Source organism: Triturus cristatus, chromosome 8 (genome assembly GCF_964204655.1).
Source record: "Triturus cristatus chromosome 8, aTriCri1.1, whole genome shotgun sequence".
Lineage (NCBI taxonomy): Eukaryota > Metazoa > Chordata > Amphibia > Caudata > Salamandridae > Triturus > Triturus cristatus.
In genome coordinates, this window is record NC_140591.1 from 1,528,553,737 (window position 1) to 1,528,572,894 (window position 19,158).

At 40.1% G+C, this 19,158-nt stretch overlaps 1 protein-coding gene across 3 annotated transcripts in view; it reads left to right on the forward strand.

The window, feature by feature from the left end:
• Positions 1 to 16,269, forward strand: part of LOC146806066 (solute carrier organic anion transporter family member 2B1-like) — a 456,740-nt gene extending 440,471 nt beyond the window's left edge. For all 3 annotated transcript variants that reach the window (XM_085623369.1, XM_085623367.1, XM_085623368.1), the window contains one exon: positions 12,200 to 16,269. In XM_085623369.1, coding sequence (XP_085479495.1) covers positions 12,200 to 12,362 — 163 coding nt within the window. In that variant the 3' untranslated portion in view covers positions 12,363 to 16,269. The remainder of the gene's footprint in view (positions 1 to 12,199) is intronic.
• Positions 16,270 to 19,158: the final 2,889 nt, after the last annotated feature.

A 19,158-nucleotide genomic window follows, 5' to 3' on the forward strand; every position in this document is an offset into this window, starting at 1 on the left:
TGGCACCTCTAGGCACCCACTTCAAAACAACTTCTGTACCTGGGGAAGATCAGAAAAGGACTAGGCCTGCTCTTGGTGAGAGGAACCGTAAGGGTTTGGACCTCCACCCTCTTTTACCCAGTACAAAGAAGGGGACTCCAAGGGTTAGTTAGCTGACCAACCGTGTGACTGCAGGGATACAACAAGCTGCAAGAGACCTTTTCCTGGATGTACCCAGCTGATCACTAGGACCTGGGCCTGGATTGGACCCTGCTGTTGTCCTCTGCAGGACATCCTATGAGTATTTAAGTACATACTCCAAGGTCCTGGGAGGCTTTAGAAGTGTACTTAGTATGTTGAATCTTAAAGGACTCAAGTCAGAATGTAAAACCTTTGAGCTTGACGAACCTTGTTAGGGTATCCAACCCGTGCTCCGTTGAAGTCGGTGTCAAATTGAGCCAAGATCCTGGTCTACATGGCGTAAATCTCAGTTTGAAAATGAAAAACTTCGTTTTAAACTGGTACTCGCTGCTTACCACAAGAATTTAAAAAGAGCACGGAAAAATCATGTTATTTTAAAACTGTACCAGACAGGAAACTCGAGAAAGGAATTATATAAAGTACTTAACTCCTTCACTAAGCCCACAGCCTGCGCCCAACAAATCACCCCCCTCTCAGAGCCTTTGTGACAGCATATCTGTGTACCTTTGTGAGAAAATTAATCGGATTTATAATACATTTCCTCAAAATTCTGATCACGCTGAGCCCACTGACCTAAGTTCTCGAAGAAATGAAGGACTTAAATGTGGGCCTGGATTGTTTCAGAGTTATCCAGATCTCTCAGGTGGAAGCCATGCTTAGTACGGTGAAATCGGGCTCCCCCTAGATGTAATGCCAGCATACAAATATGCCCTACTTGCCCCCCTTCTAGCCGCCCCTATCACTGAGATTTTGAACACCTCATTACGCGAAGGTATTCTGCCATTGGACTGGAAGTCCGCTCAAGTGATTCCAATTAGGAAAAAAGAGCAGCTGTCTGCTGATACGCTCTCAAATTTCCATCCCATTGCGCTCCTCCCGTTGATGAGTAAAATGGTGGAGAGCTATGTCAACACTCCTCAGCTAATGGACTACCTTGATAACCACGCCATTCTGGATCCGTCACAATCTGGGTTTAGACCCATCCATTCCACAGAGACAACTCTTAATGGGGTCATGGATCATATCAAAATGGCTTTGGATGGTAATAAAGCAGTGATACTGGTCTTATTGGACCAGACAGCAGCCGTTGACACGGTCTCTCATCAGAAACTGATTTTTCAACTGAGAGAGGCCGGTCTGCAGGGACAGGCACTCAACTGGCTCATCAGTTTCCTTGACCAGCGCACTCCGACCATCAACTTGGGTACATTCCGTTCCCAAACCTTGAAACCTACTAAGGGGATGCCCCAGGGCTCTTGTTTGAGCGCGACTTTGTTTAATATCTATGCGGCCCCCTTGCCAAGTTTATCAGGGAGCACGGTTTTACTCCTTTCTCTTACGCTGACGATGCCCAACTGCTTATGGCCTTTGATAAGGACTCTGAGGACATTGAGCAGCGTTTTGCTAAGGGTATGTTAGATATATCAGAGTGGATGACTGACCATTGTCTTCAGCTAATTGCGTCTAAGACGGAAATCTTGTTTGGCACAGCTCAGGCCGTCTAGTCCCCTAGGTGGTGGCTTGCTACATTAGGTCCTGCCCCCTCTCCAACCTGGGTGGCAAATACCTTGGGGGTTCGCGTAGTTGTTCTGCTATCCATGAAGGACCAAGTTCTGACTACGACGGGGACCTGTTACCATACCTTAAGCCTCCTGCGAAGAGTGTTTCGCTAGTTGCCTCTCTCTGTGCGAAGAACCCTGATTCAGGCATTGATTATTGGCCGCTTAAATTACTGCAATGCTCTGCTGGCATCTGCTAGTCCCTTCTCAGACTGCAGATTATTCAAAATGTGGCCACTCGCCTGGCCCTTAAAAAGCTCCTCGCACCTCGGTAGGACCATTATTAAAACAGCTTCACTGGCTCCCTATCTGCCAGAGAATTAATTTTAAGCTCGGTTGTCTCACCCATAAAGCTCTTTATGGCACGAGCCCCAGCTACCTGGCAGAAAAATTCAAAGTCTATTGTCCGAATCGTCATCTTAGATCGGAAGGGGAAAGGCTGTTAGTGGTACCCCAGTTTAAGAAGCTTAGAACAGGCGGCAAAACTGTTGTCCATCTGGCCTCAAAATTTTGGAACACCCTACCTGTGGACCTGCATAAATGGTCCAATCTTCTATGCTTCAGGAAACTCCTGAAAACAGCATTTTTCAGAGTTTAATTTCTGTCTTCACATGTCCGGTTGACTTTCCCGTTATGATTGCGCAGAGATACCCCTCCGGGGGTGATTCCTGCACTTTATAAGTCGTATACATACATACATACAGCTGCAGTTGACTATCATGGGCACTCTGCTTGTGGCTTGAAGTCAGCTGAGTTGTATAGGCATGTGAGGCATGAGAGCTGGCAAATAGTTTGAGGATAATTCTTTACCCTCATTATCTTGTTGTCTCATGTTTCTCATTCCTTAACATTGTGAGGTCAGTGATTAATTTATATGGAAATCAATCAAAGAGATGCAAGAAACAAAATCACTGAAAATGCTAAATTGGCTGCTAATTTATGCAATTCAGAATATTTAACCACATGGTACAAAATAACGCAAAAGCAAATCAGTTATAAATTTTTTGTAAGAGGTGACATAAAACAGTATACCTCATGATCATCTTATTTATATGAGGGTGCAGGAAACAAATTGAGAAAAGCGTGAATAACAAACAAAATAAATGGTGGCCTCTGTGAAGTAACTCCATGTTTTTTGTCGCTTCTCTACAATATTGCTAAAATACATTGGCGAAAGCAATAGTTCTTGCAAAGCTAAGATATATTAACTTGGCCAATGCTTGTTGGCTGTAGTAACTATAGAAGTGCAGTATGTGATTAGCAATGGGATTACTCTTTTGTGGGTGGATTCATGTCCCTCTCTTAATCCTCCCTAAACACCTCCTCTTTAGTAGTAAGGGTGCCCCATTGTCCATCCACTCCCCTGTCCCTCCCACATTTACTACTAAAATGTATACCTACATGTGCAGAGTTTTCCAGACATCTCCACACATAAAAGAAAGGTAAAGTCATCCGCATTTAGGTTTTTTAGAATAGAATTCTGCAAAAAGTTAGTAGTACTAAAAATACTACAAATTGTACTTTGTGAATATGGCCCAATGTATTCAACTGCCATTTGGAAGTAAAACCATAATTCAGAAATACTGCCTGCGTGAATGCATGCTTTGAAATCGCTGCTTTCGGATCGAGTATTTACACCAAAGTTGGATTACTCACGAGAATTGTCAGACACACTTAATGAACCCGTCATGAACTACCAAGTTGCATCAATGGAGGTATATGTTTTGCACAGCCAGCTGTGCATTGTTAAATATTGAACTATCAGTGGCCACATCATTCTCTCAACTTTACAGCCTTGAAATAACTTGCCTCTTAGAGTGTTCAAATTAACGTTCATGTTCCTTTAATAGCAACTCAACCCCCCCCCCCACACACACACACACACACGCACACAATCTCAGCAGCTTGTGCAGTTTTTGAAACCCGGCCTAATATGGTCCAAGGCTTTGCTTGTTTTTCTAGATCTAATGACACATAACTGATAGGAGCCGATGGTGCATGGCTCCAGCAGGAGTGCGAACAATGCTTCAGCACAGACTCCAGTGCGTTTATGCTGGGAGAGCAGCTGGTAACAGCTGAAAGAGGGCAGGAGGTGGCTGGCAGAGGCACATTCCTGCATGTGCGTGCGAGCAGGGAGACCACCAACGCTGCTTCCTGCTGGAAATGCTAAACACCAGCGGATGCCGCCACCATGTCCCCTGATGCTGGTACTAGAGAGATCGTTGCTTTGTGCAGGCTGACGAGATAACAAGACGGTTCCAGACAGTGAGTTTGCTTTCAAAGCGGAAGTGGCAGTGTTTTCATACCAGACTACAATGGTAAAATCTGTAGAGTGGCGAATCTGTAGGGCACATATTCAAAACAAGTATTGGCAAAGCCAATTGGTCTCGCCTATGCGACAGCTATTGGCTCTGCCAATGTCTTTTAGTCGTGTTGTGCAGATGTGCAGCATGGCTAGAAGTAAAGCTAGGAAAAAGCACTATGGCGCGGACAGTGTTAGGCGCTTCATAGCACTTTTTTGCATTCTTCTACAAGATGGATAATAGGAGGGAAGGTGGCAGCGAGGGAAAGAGACAGTTTAAAAAAACACTGTGCAACCGCCTGTGCACGCCACGTCATTGCTCTTTGTAATGGCGGGTGGGATGGGTAACACTGACAATGAGAGAGTGCGGATGGGAAGGGCAGTGGGGGCTAGGGGCGTCAGGGGGGAAGCAGCAACAGGTAACAAGCATCGGCATAGCCAATAGGTCTCGCCTTTGGGGCCTTCTAAGTGTTTAGCCATGCAACAGTTAATCTTGTTGCACCAAGGATATTGTGCTGCATAACTAAATATTTATAAAGGTCCCAAAAGCGAGACCTATTGGCTATGCCAATGCTTGTTATGTATGTAGTCCTCTCCTGAGTTTTATTTAACAATGCTGTTGGTAGGTAAAAATACTAATTATTATTCATGTGCACAAACACAGTGAAACAACAACTCATTACAAAACACCACAACGCCTTCTTAGAGATGGGTTCTATGTTTTCTGAAAGGAACATGAACTGAAGGGCCATAGAGGAAAACTAGGGCAAACTGCAAGGGCTCAAGGACTACATATATCTTTAACCTGATTTCCATGTTACTATTTGAAGAGTCAGCGCTGTTTTGAATCACATTATTCCAGTCCCTTCACAAGCAGTCTCACATTGGCGAAAAACAGGGCCTCTGGTGGTCAAGGTATTCTGCAGTGCTAAGGTCCCGTACTGAATGAGGGGGATGTTTTCAATATGAGAGGTAAAGTAAGCAGGAGTAATGGTAGACGTTCCTGCTGAGTTTACAAACGTGAACATGCTTTAAAAATGTAGCTCAAGGTGCGATAGGATCGGAGGAGACAGGACGTTTGCCGGCGCCCTCCTATTTGAAGTAACTTGAGACTCTGGGTCCATTTCTAAGAACCTTCATATTATCGGATGAGACAGGACGTTTGCCTGAGCCCTCACACCGCCTTAACTATACTGAGACCCTCTGGAACCAGTATTGGAAGAGGTTAATCGAATCTCATGATTGGGAATCCCCATTGGGAAAGAACCATCGGCGCGCAGTAGACTCTGCTCCTGTGCGAGTATTTACTACACCAAACGAGAAGATATTTAACACGCCCCTTGAGCTACATTGGGCTCTTTTTAGGCTGTCACCCCACTGCCCCTGTCCTGATGAAGACCCGCTTTGACTAGATGGTAGTGCCCCCCCCTGGGTTGAAACTTCGACATATATCCCCTGGACCAGTTGAAAGACTCTGCATAAAGACCCACTTATTCAGTCTGCAGACCGATTTAAATACTTGTTTTTCTGGCCTTCTGAAATTGTCAATACCGCCAAAAGTCACTTTGTATATATTACGCACCATCACTACAGCACTGAGCACCACATGTCACTTTGTCACAAATTATAATTCACTCTTATGTCTTGACAGCCATGCAATTTAATGTGGGTATTTATAAATGACGCAATTTATAAAAAATTTGAATACCTATTATGGTCTCTATGTGTGTTACTTATGATAAATTGTCTTTTCTGTGAATAAACCAATCACTGGTTTAATGGTTTATGAAATAATCTATACCCGACAGAACCAATTGTTATTTATATATATGATTGCCCAGGTTCTGAGGGATACTGGGTTACCCCATTGTTTTCACAATCTCAAAGTCATATCGGCACTGGAACCATGGAAAAACTGAAAAGGTTCTCACTTGTGCCGATGTGAGCAGATTTTGTTTAGTCTCTAAGGGACGCTCAGCTTGTAGTGTGTACTATTTCAATGATGCTATTATTCAGATGAAACTGTGACTTTATCATCCGTTGGTGACATCTGCTGTGAATGACATCACCTAATACTTGATTGTTTTGAAGAAGCTTCTGATTGGGAATTGCAGGATAAATGGGGATGGGTGAACATTGTCTGAGATTCGATCTCGGTCTTTGAATGAACAGCAGATGTGGTGAGATAAGAACAAGAAATACAGCACTGTTTACAGAAATGAAGTGAGTGATCATGTGAAGTGCTCTGAGACAAAGAAAAAAGAAGTTCCTAAAGCAGTTGCTTAAATTGGACACATGCAAGGCTACAAGTAATGGAGTGGTGCTCTATGGGAGGGAACAAAATACGAAAAGGAGGGATGAATATGAAAGATTAACCACTAGCTAGCAAGTCTGTTGTCCAAGAGACCGCGCAAGCGCTGTCTAGGATCGACCTAAAAAAGTAACAATCAATGGTCAAGCAGACCATGAAACAGGCCCACAGACTGCAAAAAACGTCCCACTCACCGATCTGCCAAACCAGCCGTTCAGGCAATGCCTAATTGCCATACAGGTCAGTCCGACCCTGTGAATCTACCAACAAGTGAAACCACAGACCTTCTCTAGGCAGGACAAACACAGAAAGGAAAAAAAGCCAAAGGTACTAGCAAGGTTCCCAAGAATGACATGAAAGTCAATTCACCTCGACAAATTATTGGCTCTTCCGAGGTATGGTATAGTGTGGTGTAGAATGCTGTCGACCTACTCCAGTAGCTGGCAAAATACTAGAAAGTCAATCAGGAGCTAACCCAATATCTAGACTCCAATAATCTGCGTGACTCAAGTCAGCATGGATTTCGGTCAAGTCACTCGACTGAGACTGCTTTGATTATGGCAACAGAGGAAATCCGCAGACAGGTGGATGGGGGGGCAGAGCTGTCCTTATCCTCTTAGACCTATCAGCAGCATTTGACACCGTGAATCATACGGGGTTAGTGCGGCGGCTGAAGGCTGTGGAGATTTAGACTATGGCTCTGGCTCTTCTCTCCTCCTTTCTAGCCTCCAAGGAGCAAAACATACACTGGGAAAATCTACAATCCGACACATTACATCTTCCATGCGGAGTGCCGCAGGGATCAGCCTTGTCACCAACTTTATTTAATAGCTATGTTTCTCCATTGGCCAGACTCATCAGAGAGCATTGCTTTATTCTGGCCTCTTATCCGGACGACTCGCAGCTTGTCATTTCCATATCTAAACAGCCAGAGACCACCGCGATTAGCTTTCATGCCTGCTTGACAGAAATCATGAGCTGGATGAGTCAAAATTTTCTTAAGATCTATGCTGATAAAACAGAGGTAGTGGAGTTCGGCAAGGGCCAATCCCTGTGGAATGAAATTTGGTGGCTGATTCGGGCTGGTGAATGTCCTCGTCCAACAGCTAAGGCCAAGAATCTAGGAGTGATCTTTGATGATCAGCTTAATTTTGCAGCTCAGATCAATCGTCTAACTTTTTCCTGCTTCTTCTTACTGAAGACTTTACAGAAGATTTTCCCATTTATCCCTCAGGAACTCAGGAAGTCAGTGGTAGAAGCTCTTATTCTTTCAAAAAAGTATACTACTGCAATGCACTATTTATGGGCATTGACAAGGCTCTTGGAGGTGGTTTGGTTGATATCCAGAAATTGTTCTCATGGTATACTCCCACCAGAAATGTTAGATCCACAAATGTGGGTCTCATTTATGTCTCCAAAATTCATAGAGCAAGATGGGGAGATAGGAGTTTATCAAATTGTGCAGCTAAACTGTGGAATCAGATGCCTATCGCGATGAGAATGCAATCCAACAGGCAATCTTTTAGGAAACTGCTAAAATCCTGGTTGTTCCCCACTAACTAAGTCGTCGTTGTCAACGTTACAGTACCTCTTCACACTTTCAGCGCCAAGACGGCGTGGCATTCGTGCGCTTTATAAAATTTCTCATATATTATCTTATCTGTCACAGACCGCTACAGCCGTCAGTAGCGTGATAGAAAACATTAGAACTAAACTTCCAATGAGAGTATAAGATCTGTTCCCTGCTAACATGTACCCTTTTTTCAGGGTCACTATAATTATGTGGCTATACAGAGCTAAATCATATGGCAAAGTAGACTAAGTTATGCAGCAGGGAATTATAGAGCACGTTCTATGCCATTATTGTATCCATGCTGCAAACAATGAACTATTCACAAACTCTCAAGTGGCGACATTCATTCTGTCTGGGCAATAAACAGCTGAAACTTGACAAGTTAACATTTAAAAAAGTGACTGGCATTGCAATATACTATGGTTACTTAGTTTTTTAGTAGCATTTGGTCCATTTAGATAGAAACATATCTTTTGTTGAAATCTGCAAATTATGCAGCTGAAAGCGAATTATGTGTCAACCGTGGCACATGCATGTTTACGCAGACACTGAGGTGGAGGTGACTCCTGCCTTTATAATAATTTGCATGAGAAACTGGAGGCACAGGTAGGGATACTAAGCAAGACTCCACCTGAGACATCTCTAATGTGGCCCTTTATGTGTTTTATGTCTATATATAAGTTGCTCCATCCTGTGTCTTGTCTGCTGCATTCAGCTCTTCACTGATCCAGTGTAATGTATAATATTTTTTCTCATGGAAAACTAATCACAACCCATGCCTTCAGCGGGTTGGTGGAGAAGATGGAATTCTCTGAGACCAGCATGTCCCAGAACCATATGTGGGTGCATTTTCTGGGTTTGCCCTCTTGTGAATGTTTGTTTCTAATGGGGTAAATTGCACACAATATGCATGGCATTTATCGACAGTAGTGAAACAAACAACACAATGACATTATCAAAATGAATATAAACCTGACTGCGGAACAGACCACGCATGCCTTTGTCATAACTGTAGGTAGTTCCAGAACACAAAGTATTGCTGTCCGTAAACATGTCTGCAGACCCATATTTAGTGTTGAGCACTTGGAGTTTCCCTCCTTTGCGGTGAATGCACTTCTGGCTCCTTTTACTCAACCAGTCACAGTTGTGTTCGACATTTGACACGTTTTTTTATTATTAAAGACTCTCTTAAGACAAGTGACATAACTGCAATAACTAATGGTAGAATGGAGAAATGTGCACAACCTCTAACAAAAGCAATAAACAACTTTGATTATTGAACCAAAGACAAACTGTTTTAACAACATGAATGTAAGGGCCAGATGTAATAAACATTTTGATGCTCTAATTTGGTGTTAAAATGTGACTGAAAAGTTTTTGAGACTCCCAAAATAGAATTTAGAATGAATACTGCTTCAGTATCTAGAAGGGGTGTGTTGTTGGCGTTACTTCCAAATACTGAATCATTATCTAAGGTAGTGGTTCTTAACTTGAAGTCCAGGGACCCGTGGGGGTCCACAAGGCCTACTCTGGAGGTCCCCAACTGCGTGGTAGAATTACATACTATTAAAATTAATACATTAAAATAACAGAGTATACAAATAAAGAAGCAAAGTTGAAAAAGTGCAAACCTTTTCTATATTTTATTGTGAATTAAAAAAAATATTTAAATATTTGAGCATTTGTTTGGTTGGAAAATGGGCTCCATTAAAAAAAAAGATTCCATTATTTAAAAGCATTCATAGAATTTGTGGCTTTCATACTCCAGCAGGCACCAATCCCGGTTATAACCTCCAATCGTAGTGAATCATAATTTGCCACCTACCTCATTAACATTCATGAGGTAAGTCAGATTGCGGCCAACTACGACTTGATTTTTTAAGCTCAAACTTCAATATTTAGGTCCGTTTATAACAATCTTTACTGGTCAAAAAAATACTGGTTGCAAACTGTGACCAGTATTTGTGACCATATATTCATACAGCTGGCAAACGGTTCCATCCTGAGCAGACAGGCAACCAGTTCAGGACTGTGCAGGCTACTGTGTATATCTAGGTTGAATCCCTGCTTCCTTTCCATCCTTGGGTGAAATTGGGATCTCAGAGCAGCCACACAACTTTCCTGAGAGAAAGCAGAACAAGAAAAAGCAATGGCGAGAGAGAAACAAGGGGGCAAACGGTTTCTAGGGAGAGACCAGTGAGAACATGGGCCCCATACCATACACTCATGGAGAGTTTTTCTAGTTTACTTTATTGCGGGATTTTTTAAAAACCTTTGCAACAGTATACAAAGACCAAGTCAAAATCGTACAACAAAAGCCTGTAGTAAACAAATCTACACACACTCATATGCTGATTAGACCTGGGCAGAATTTCGATTATGATGAATTAATCAGAGTAATTTCAGTAATTCTGTGTTACTCATTGATGCAGAATTACCGCTAATTACTCCATTTCTCCTGCTTCCATAATATGGGGGGGAAATCATATCGCAAGAGCACATTTAGTAATCGTGAGTAGCCACTCGGGCTCATTGTTCGTGTTCTGCTGTCCATTTTGGGTACTAGGGTGTATTTTGTGAGAAGAAGATAGCGCTAAAAGCAGGGAGTAAGGTGGGCGAACATACTACGGAGATCCTACCTCATGAGAACATTGTGCTCGCTATTCATGTTCTATTGAATTTAGTGTTTTTTCTAAACACAAACTGCATCCTTCTAACCATTTTCAACATGTGAGGGTATTTTTGTGCTAAGAAATAGCGCTAGATGCAAAATTACTCTTCTTGCATAATTCAAGTGTAATCTTGTGGAATTTTTGGGTAATTCCTCATGATTACACTGCACAGAATTAAGTAAATTATGCCCACTCGTAATGCTCATACTTTCAGACAGACATCTGACTATGCACACAAAAATGCTAACAGAAGCAGCTCTGACTAAAATAGACGTACTGAAGCATTGCAGTGACGTACGCAGAGATGTAAATAGAACAAAATCATCCTTTTGTTACAATTAAAATTCCTGATTTACATTTTACTTTTGGGATTGAACACTAGATTTTGTATCTGTAGACTTGATATTGAAATAATTAGGTCTATATCGGTTCTAATAATGTTTTAGAAATTAACATTTCCAGCATCCAATTACCAAGACTTATCTTCCAAAACACATACCATTGGGACCATTTGTGACAATTATGTTTTGGAAGAGAAAGCTTATTTCATCTCAGATCACCTAAAGTTTCTAATCTATGAGCGGTAAACTGGGGGCATGTTTTATGCTGCAGTTTAATTCGTCTTGTTGACTCCTGTCAACTGCAACTCTTTCTGTAAAATAAAAAGACTGTCAAAGGCTATAAGTCAGACATATTGCCTATGCTAATGCTTGCTGCAATTGCATTGAAGTACTCGTAGAGAGGAATCCCAGTCATTATATTCCAGTCCAATTTCCTGAAAGCCTTGCATCAAAAGGATGAAAATTGTCAGATAAATGTTTTACACATTAATCTAAAAGTAGTGCAGGTTATTGGCAAAACGTTTTCATATACAATGATATCTCTTGGGGCGTTGCTGACTGCTTGGCGTACAGTATTACAGCAATTCATAACAGCATGTCTTACAGTGTTACACCGCATCCCTTTGCTCTACCTGTTTAACATTTTGTGAAATAGTTAACCCCATGGCTGCTAATGAGCACATCAGCAGTCTTCCTTATCACAGGGCTTTCCTTTCCCGGAAGCCTTGAGATCACATTTGCAGTACATTCAACTGTTTAATTTGCAATGGGGGTTGGACGAATATGTATGTTAGCAAAGTAATCAGTGTTTCCGAAAGGATTCTTGATCCCTACCCAACCTTCTTTATGTCAAGAGGCAATGGATCAGCCCCTATCCGTCACTGCCTCTTACAACAGTTGCACTACTGCTGTCTGAGCCCTCAGCCTTCAAGAAGGTTGTAACTTGTCTGCAACCAACCATGCACTCACTCACCCATACATCCATAAACTCATGAATTTGTCTAGTTCTTCATGCATTCACTTGTTCATCAATTCACCCATGAATTAATCCTTCGATCCATTCTGTCACTCACTTCATTCATCTATTTAGTCTCTCATCCAACGCGACTCATTCTCATTCACATTTCATTAATTACGAACACAAACTTAACAAACCATTGAGAAGCACTTTCATTTATAAACTGCAAGACATATTGGATTTTCAAAAGCTTGTCACTTTTTCTCACAATAATGTTTTTTTTTTGTTTTTTTATCCCCACAGATATCTGGGTCTTCAGTTAGTCTTTGAAGTGGCAGCATTCGTTTGTTTCTGCATAGTGTTCCTCGTTCTACGAAATCAAGAAAAAAGAGCTTTGAACAAGTGCATTCCAGAAAACCAGAGACTCAGCACCATAGTGGAAAATGGCCAAGGTGCCTCTGCGTGAATGGAAGATACGGACCATGAACACAGCGTGTGCTCACTCCTGACGCAGTCCTCCTTACTCCACTGACCATGGGAATCTCTTATACTGCACTTTAATCTCGAGTTACGAGTGTTTACCTGGAGTTTTTGAACTACTTCAGCACCTGTTTGATATTTTACAAATCAGGGACTATATCATTTTATCCAAAAAATCAAATAGCATTCCATGTTAGTCATATATTATAATGTAATGGACCAAGTTTTCATGCCCTTGTACATAACCTGTCCTAGTCTCATGCAAATCACTAAATCAATGTGTTTTATGTACACAAAAATATCATGATGTACAGGCTAAAGCTGTGCTCTAAACGCCCATCACGAAGAGTTTTGAAGAACCAAGATAACTTCACGAAAGATACCCTAGTCGCATATATAAAACCTCAGCCGTATATTCATTTAAAACACTTGTTATTGAACCCTTACTTGCTGTTTTAAGGTATAAGAGCTGTGAACAGAAATGTAATATTTTGTTTGTTGGCCCCAAGTTATTTGAATGTATTTAAATGAGAAAGGTCATCAGGACAGGCACTGTGTTTTAACTCTGAGAGTTGCTCTTAGAAAGCCTGCACCCTATAAATTGATTAGAGCAACAACAAAGGTTTTTGTGGAGATCTTAGGAGAGAGGCAAATAATAGTAAATTAGGAGACAAATCTTACTGTATAGATAATGCAACTCATGAACCATCCATCCACCTGACTGCTGTGCATGAATCATTGTGAGCTTATGCATTACAGAGGAGGGGTGTGTGGCTGAGATAAGTGTGAGTGGTTCCGGAGAGAGAAAAAGATAATCACTGATATGACTCATTGTTTAAGATGGAGCACACTTAAGTATAGGCATAGCCACATTGACAGTAAAAGAGAGGAAGACATATAGGTCCCTCAAGTAGCTGCAGCATGAGATGGGGATGTGCATTAGTGTGCGAGGGGGCCTGTATCTATGGGGCTAACCAGAACCTTTTGAAAACCTCTTCCAATATTGACAACTTTCCATTGCTGGGTGTTGTAGTGAATATACTTAGGGATAATAAATCTCGAAAAGGGCTGAAACTACTAAGTTAGTCACTTCGTATTTAAATATGTTGAGCTTATAAGAGAAGCACCGTATCATGGGCAGGTAACACCAGATTGTCTTTGGGGTGCTCGAAAATATCCTGTGCTAAACGTGAGCTAGTCAACCAGGTACTAGGCTACTAGATTAATAGGTAATTTGCCAATTCCTCATGGAACTTCTGATGCTCTATAGAAAAGAAAATGGCACGGTTTGACAATTGGCTGCCAACCATTTACAGCTGCTGAAATATGGTACTGAATGTAGCAATGCGATTGGAAGACAACAAAAGGTGAGTGAACAAATGGCACCCACATAATAGAAAATGTTTGCTTCAGTGAACTGAGAGATTGTTTCAATATTTTTAGATGAAGCTTTACTGCATTTTTAGTCAACTAGTTTTAATATTTTTAGTTCCTCTAGAGGAGTCATTTCTCCGACACTGTATTGACAAAAATCATCCCCTGATATTACTGAAAAGAGTGTGCAGCAGAAATAATAATCAAACGTTTAAAGGCATGGAGTTCAATGTCATGCATTAGTGTGATAGAATACGTTTATTGCCTTCAATCATGATTTAGATTTTTTTTAAACTATCTACAACTTGTACATAATTTACACACACACCCTGCTTAATTAGCAAATGCATTTCAAAAGTATGTGATATCTGTTGCAGTTCGAATCTATATCTACTTATTAGCGTAAACTACAAATTGTTAGTGATGCACTAAATTTTCATTGCCATCTAACCAAGACATACATTTTAGCCATCACAAACAAATCCTCATAAAACATCTTTCTAAATGCTTTTATGTAGCCTTACTTTATCGTAACTTCTTCATTACGCAACTTACTCCTCAGTAGGGTTAGGCATTTGAAATGATTTAAAATTTTAAGCTCGCGTCTTCATTTCCCATCTGTGGCATCCGTTTAGACCCATATCGTGCAAGTTTCGAATTCATTTGATGCACACTGTTTCACTTTACCATGCATACACAATGCCTAGTGAGGTGATAATTAGGTGTTCATACGCACATTTGTTTTAAACAATTTTAAAAATGCTATTGTTGTCTACTAGTTTGTGGACATTCACAAATGTATCCTTGTATGTCATTAACTATTCCTCTGATGCTAAAGTTGTTTGTAACTTCATCCCTTTGAATGCCCACCAATTCAACCATACTCAGATCCTACTTTGGAGTAAAATGAGCAATCGTTTCTTAAAATATGAATGATGGTTTTGACTTTACTCCTGCAAGTATGGCAACTGTGTCATATGGGGTACAGGAGAGCTTTAGTCAGTATACCTGACATCCAGTACCTCTGCAAATAAATTATGTTTAGTTTAATGATATCTGTTTTCATCTTATGTGGATATCATGGAAATCTGGCACATAATTTGTTGTCCTTGACCTTCCTATGACACTAATAATCGAAGACATGTCTAGCTTTCTTTGATCAACGGAGACGGTCCACTTTATGTTTTGACACCATTTTTACAAATTAGTCACTCTCTAAAGTGGACCGTCTCCGTTGATTTTGTGATTACTACATTGGGACAAGGACGGCCCTTGCAAAAATAGTTCTACCTCTCTTGATTGTTTTTTTGAGGTAGCTTTCTTTGATTCTATGAAATCAATGTAAATTAAGCATGTACAAATTAAAACCTTTCCCAGACATTTCACATGCAAAATAAACTTTAGAGACTAGTTCTCGTCGTGAATAATACCAGAGCACAGATCTATCATCTGTAAACGTACACAAGATTCACTTACTCTGCTTCAAAAGAAATGGCATAACTTCACTAAGCCAACATTTGGCTTAGTGCACTTGCGATTCCGGCAGTATTGGTTTTCCAAACTGTCAAGACTTTTGTAAGTAACTTTCTAATTGCACAAATATAGTTGGATATCAATATAGATTTTTTCACCTGATCATTGGAAATATCTTTTAGATTTTAAAGAGCTGATTAGAAATTGGGTGATGTCTTTCAAAAGCAAAGTCTACTTTTTCCAAGCATTAAGGTGGTCTCCAAGTTAGAAGTACCGCTATGGTTATCTTCCACATGGTTAATAGACTAGCCATCTGTTGTTCCTGAAAAGTTCTTCATACATTAGGACTGTAACAGAGTGTCAGTAGAGCATGTCTCAGTTGTTCTTTTTGAACTGTGAATGCCTCCAACAACGGGAACAACTCCTACTGAACTTAGAACCAAAATGCAACTCAATTGCTGGCTCTTGTAATGAATAACTATAGAACCCACTACTTGAACAGTAGTTCTGCTTCTTATTGATAGAAAGCATTTTCAGTGTTTGCTTTCTGTTTAGGTCACTGTGCCATAATATTTAGTTTTTCATATAGTGCTTCATACCACAGTTTTTAATTCTAAGTGCTACAAATGACAACTGTTATGATCAGTAATGCTAAAAAATGTTTTAGCTCAGAAGGATGGAAGGGTCATTGCCCTTACACTTGTGTTCTGCAACTCTCACCAGATGTCAGAAACCAGAGCTTAATCGAGCCATTGTATTTTTTTGGTGTACTTGACCTACTCCAAAAAATATTTCTATATTTAATTTTGGGAAAGTACGTACTTGTATAAGGCATTTGTTTGCAGTCAAGATTTTGTTCAGGAATGAAATGCCATACATGTCAGTCTGCTAGAAGTTAGATCGCTTCTGAAGACAAAATCTCAAACCTCTGTTTGTTATTTCATGGACAATATAGGAAACGTTTTGTATAAAAAAAATAATCATTACCTGTATATGTGACACCTACAATTAAAGACATTTACAGTTAACAATTATGCAAACTCAAATTTGTCTACACGTTTTTTTGTTTTGCTAAAAAAAAACATTCTACTGAACTGGACACATTTCTTCACTCAGAAAAAGCGGCCTTCAAAATATATCCTTCTATGAATTCACAACTTCAATTTACCTCAAGAATTTAAGCTTTATGTCCGATTATACAGGCACTCTGGTTTGCTTGAGAGAGTGCAATGGATATACAATTCTTTCATTCCTGATTCTGTTAATGGTTCCCATGGATTTTTGTACATTCAAGAGAGGTCCCAACTGCAGGTTATGGAAGGGAGGTAGTTCAAAGTTAATTCAATAGGCCAAGTCAAAGTCAAAAGTAAAAAAATAATGTCACATTTAAACATAAAATGCATTAAAGTACATAGAATAAGGTTCACTTCCTACAAATAAAGACTACAAATAATATTATGGTTCAATCCAGGATCATTTGATTAAAACAAAAATATTGAAATTCCTTAAAGACACTGTATTTATAATTTCCTAATAATACTGGTTTGGCTATACTGCCTTATGTCAACCACTTTAAGTAAAAATTACAATTTGAAAATCATTCTTAAAAATAAATTTTTACCAAAATAGTATAGCAGCAGAATCACAATCTATTTGTGCCAAATTCCAAGATCGTGAAATTTTAAAAAGTTTAAAAAACCTGTCTTATTTGGATTTGGTTAAATCAAGGTACTGTACATTAAATGCATAACCTATTCATATTTAGACCTTGTACTAAAATCATCTAAATATTCCCCATATTGAATTGTTAATGAATTTAAGGTCCCACGAGTTTTTACAGCTGCCAGTAAATAAGAGGCAGTTGTGAAGCATACATATGAGGTTTCTAGTTGTTGAAGGACAAATAATCCTTCTGCAGAGTAACAGAGATTACATTTCTGCACCAATGGAATAATAAACGTCTTCCTTTCAATGGCATACAAAGAACAGAAAAACAATATGTGCAAAGTGGATTGTTTTGGCTTTTCATGACAGTGACAGAGAGGGAGGTGACAACTAGAATACATTTGAAGGGTGTCCCAGCATTAGTGGTATGTAGTTCAAGCGAAATCTCATCAGAATAAAACTATCCCGAGAGTTCTCTACAAAGGAGAATTATGAGAGGAAACCATGTTGTACTGCAGGTAAGTCCTTGGATGTCATTACTGAGCTTTGCCCTTTGATTCTTTCCCATCTGTCCCTTATGCTTTTTGCCATGAAGATTTCTTTTAGCTTAGTTTAAGAAAAGCTTTCGCAAAGGGTTGGTGTAAAAATAAAAGTTCTCCAAACCCAGAGAAACAAAAGATTGTCTGACGTACGACAACCGCCGAATTTTAAGGGCATGGTCTAACTTCATAACGTCTCTTAGAATCAATTGATTGAGTGTTACCGTATTTTGTTTCCTAATTAATAACCACATAAATGCGGGCCCATTTTAATAGAATCACTAATATATGGGAAGCCTAGATCTTTATGAGATATAACATTTGAGCAAGCCCCTGGGACAAACAATCTTTTCACAAATTTGTCTTCCAATACTTGAAATGCCGAACATATACTGACCCCCAAATTGCACCACCATATGTAGTTATGATCTTGCTTTCGCAAGATATATTTAATCAATTTCTTGAATAGGTTTGCCCCCCAGTTTTTTTGAAATTTAAAAATTGCAGCGATGCTCTTACCCAAGTGATTCATTCTTTTTTACACCATCTCTTTCCATTTCAATTTAGAATCAAGGAGTACACCAACATAAGTATATTGTTCTACTTGTTCGATTTTATTCCCATTTAGGTGAAATCTTGTGATCGTTTTGTTTCCTCCTACATTCATAACAAAAGATTTTTTTTAATTAACCTGAAGGTCCAAATCGGCCATAAAGGCCACATATTGTTCAATGAGCTTTTGAAGAGCCCTCTGGGTTCGAGCCAATAAAACAGTGTCATCCACATATAGCAGGACCAGAAGGGGAATTGACTCTACGCTTGGGGATTCTTAAGTATTTTCAACAAGGGCCTCATTCAGTCTATTTGTGGAGAGAGCAAATAAAAAGGGGGCAAGTACACATCCCTGTCTGACTTCTTTCTCTACTTTAAAAGGTTTGGTGCTCTCCCCTTCAATCCCGTAGTGGACTGAGGCTGTTGTGCTTGTATAAAGTTGTGTTGTAAAATCTATTATCTAATGCTCTACTCCCATGGCTTCCATGATGACCCACAGTTTGCTATGTGCTACGCAATCAAATGCTGCAGACAAGTCCATGAATGCCATGTCAAAATGTCCTTTCTTTTACGATTGTATATTTTGCAGCTGTCCGGTTGAGGCATATTTAAGTCAGGTTGAGGCATTGATCGAGGGTGCCCCTACCCTTCCTGGATCCATACTGAACTTCGGACCGAATCTTCTTTTCCTCAACCCAATTCTCCAGCCTTTTCAGTAGTATCCAGCCCATACGTTTTGCCGTACTGTCTATTAATGAAATGGGACGGTAATTATCCGGATTAGACGCTTCCCCTTTTTAGATCGAGCATTCGAGACCTCTTGTATATACTTTAGTTTATATTTATATGTGTATGTACTTTGTGGGCTCTGGAGATCAGCCTTGGAATTTGTCTGCTTCCTCTTAGGGACTTTTTTCTGTTCAACTGCCTCTATTTAACTGTCTTGATAGAAAACGACTAGTAGAGTTCAGTAAAACACCAGAATTACTTTCTGCTTGTTCAGCTGCCCCTCTTTAACGGTCTTGATAGAAAACGACCAGTAGAGGTCAATAAAATACCAGAATTGCTTTCTGCTGAGGGACTTTCTTTTTTAATTTTTTTGCAACTGCCTCTATTTAACTTTCTTGATAGAAAACGACCAGCAGAGGTCAGTAAAATACCAGAATCACTTTAGCATTC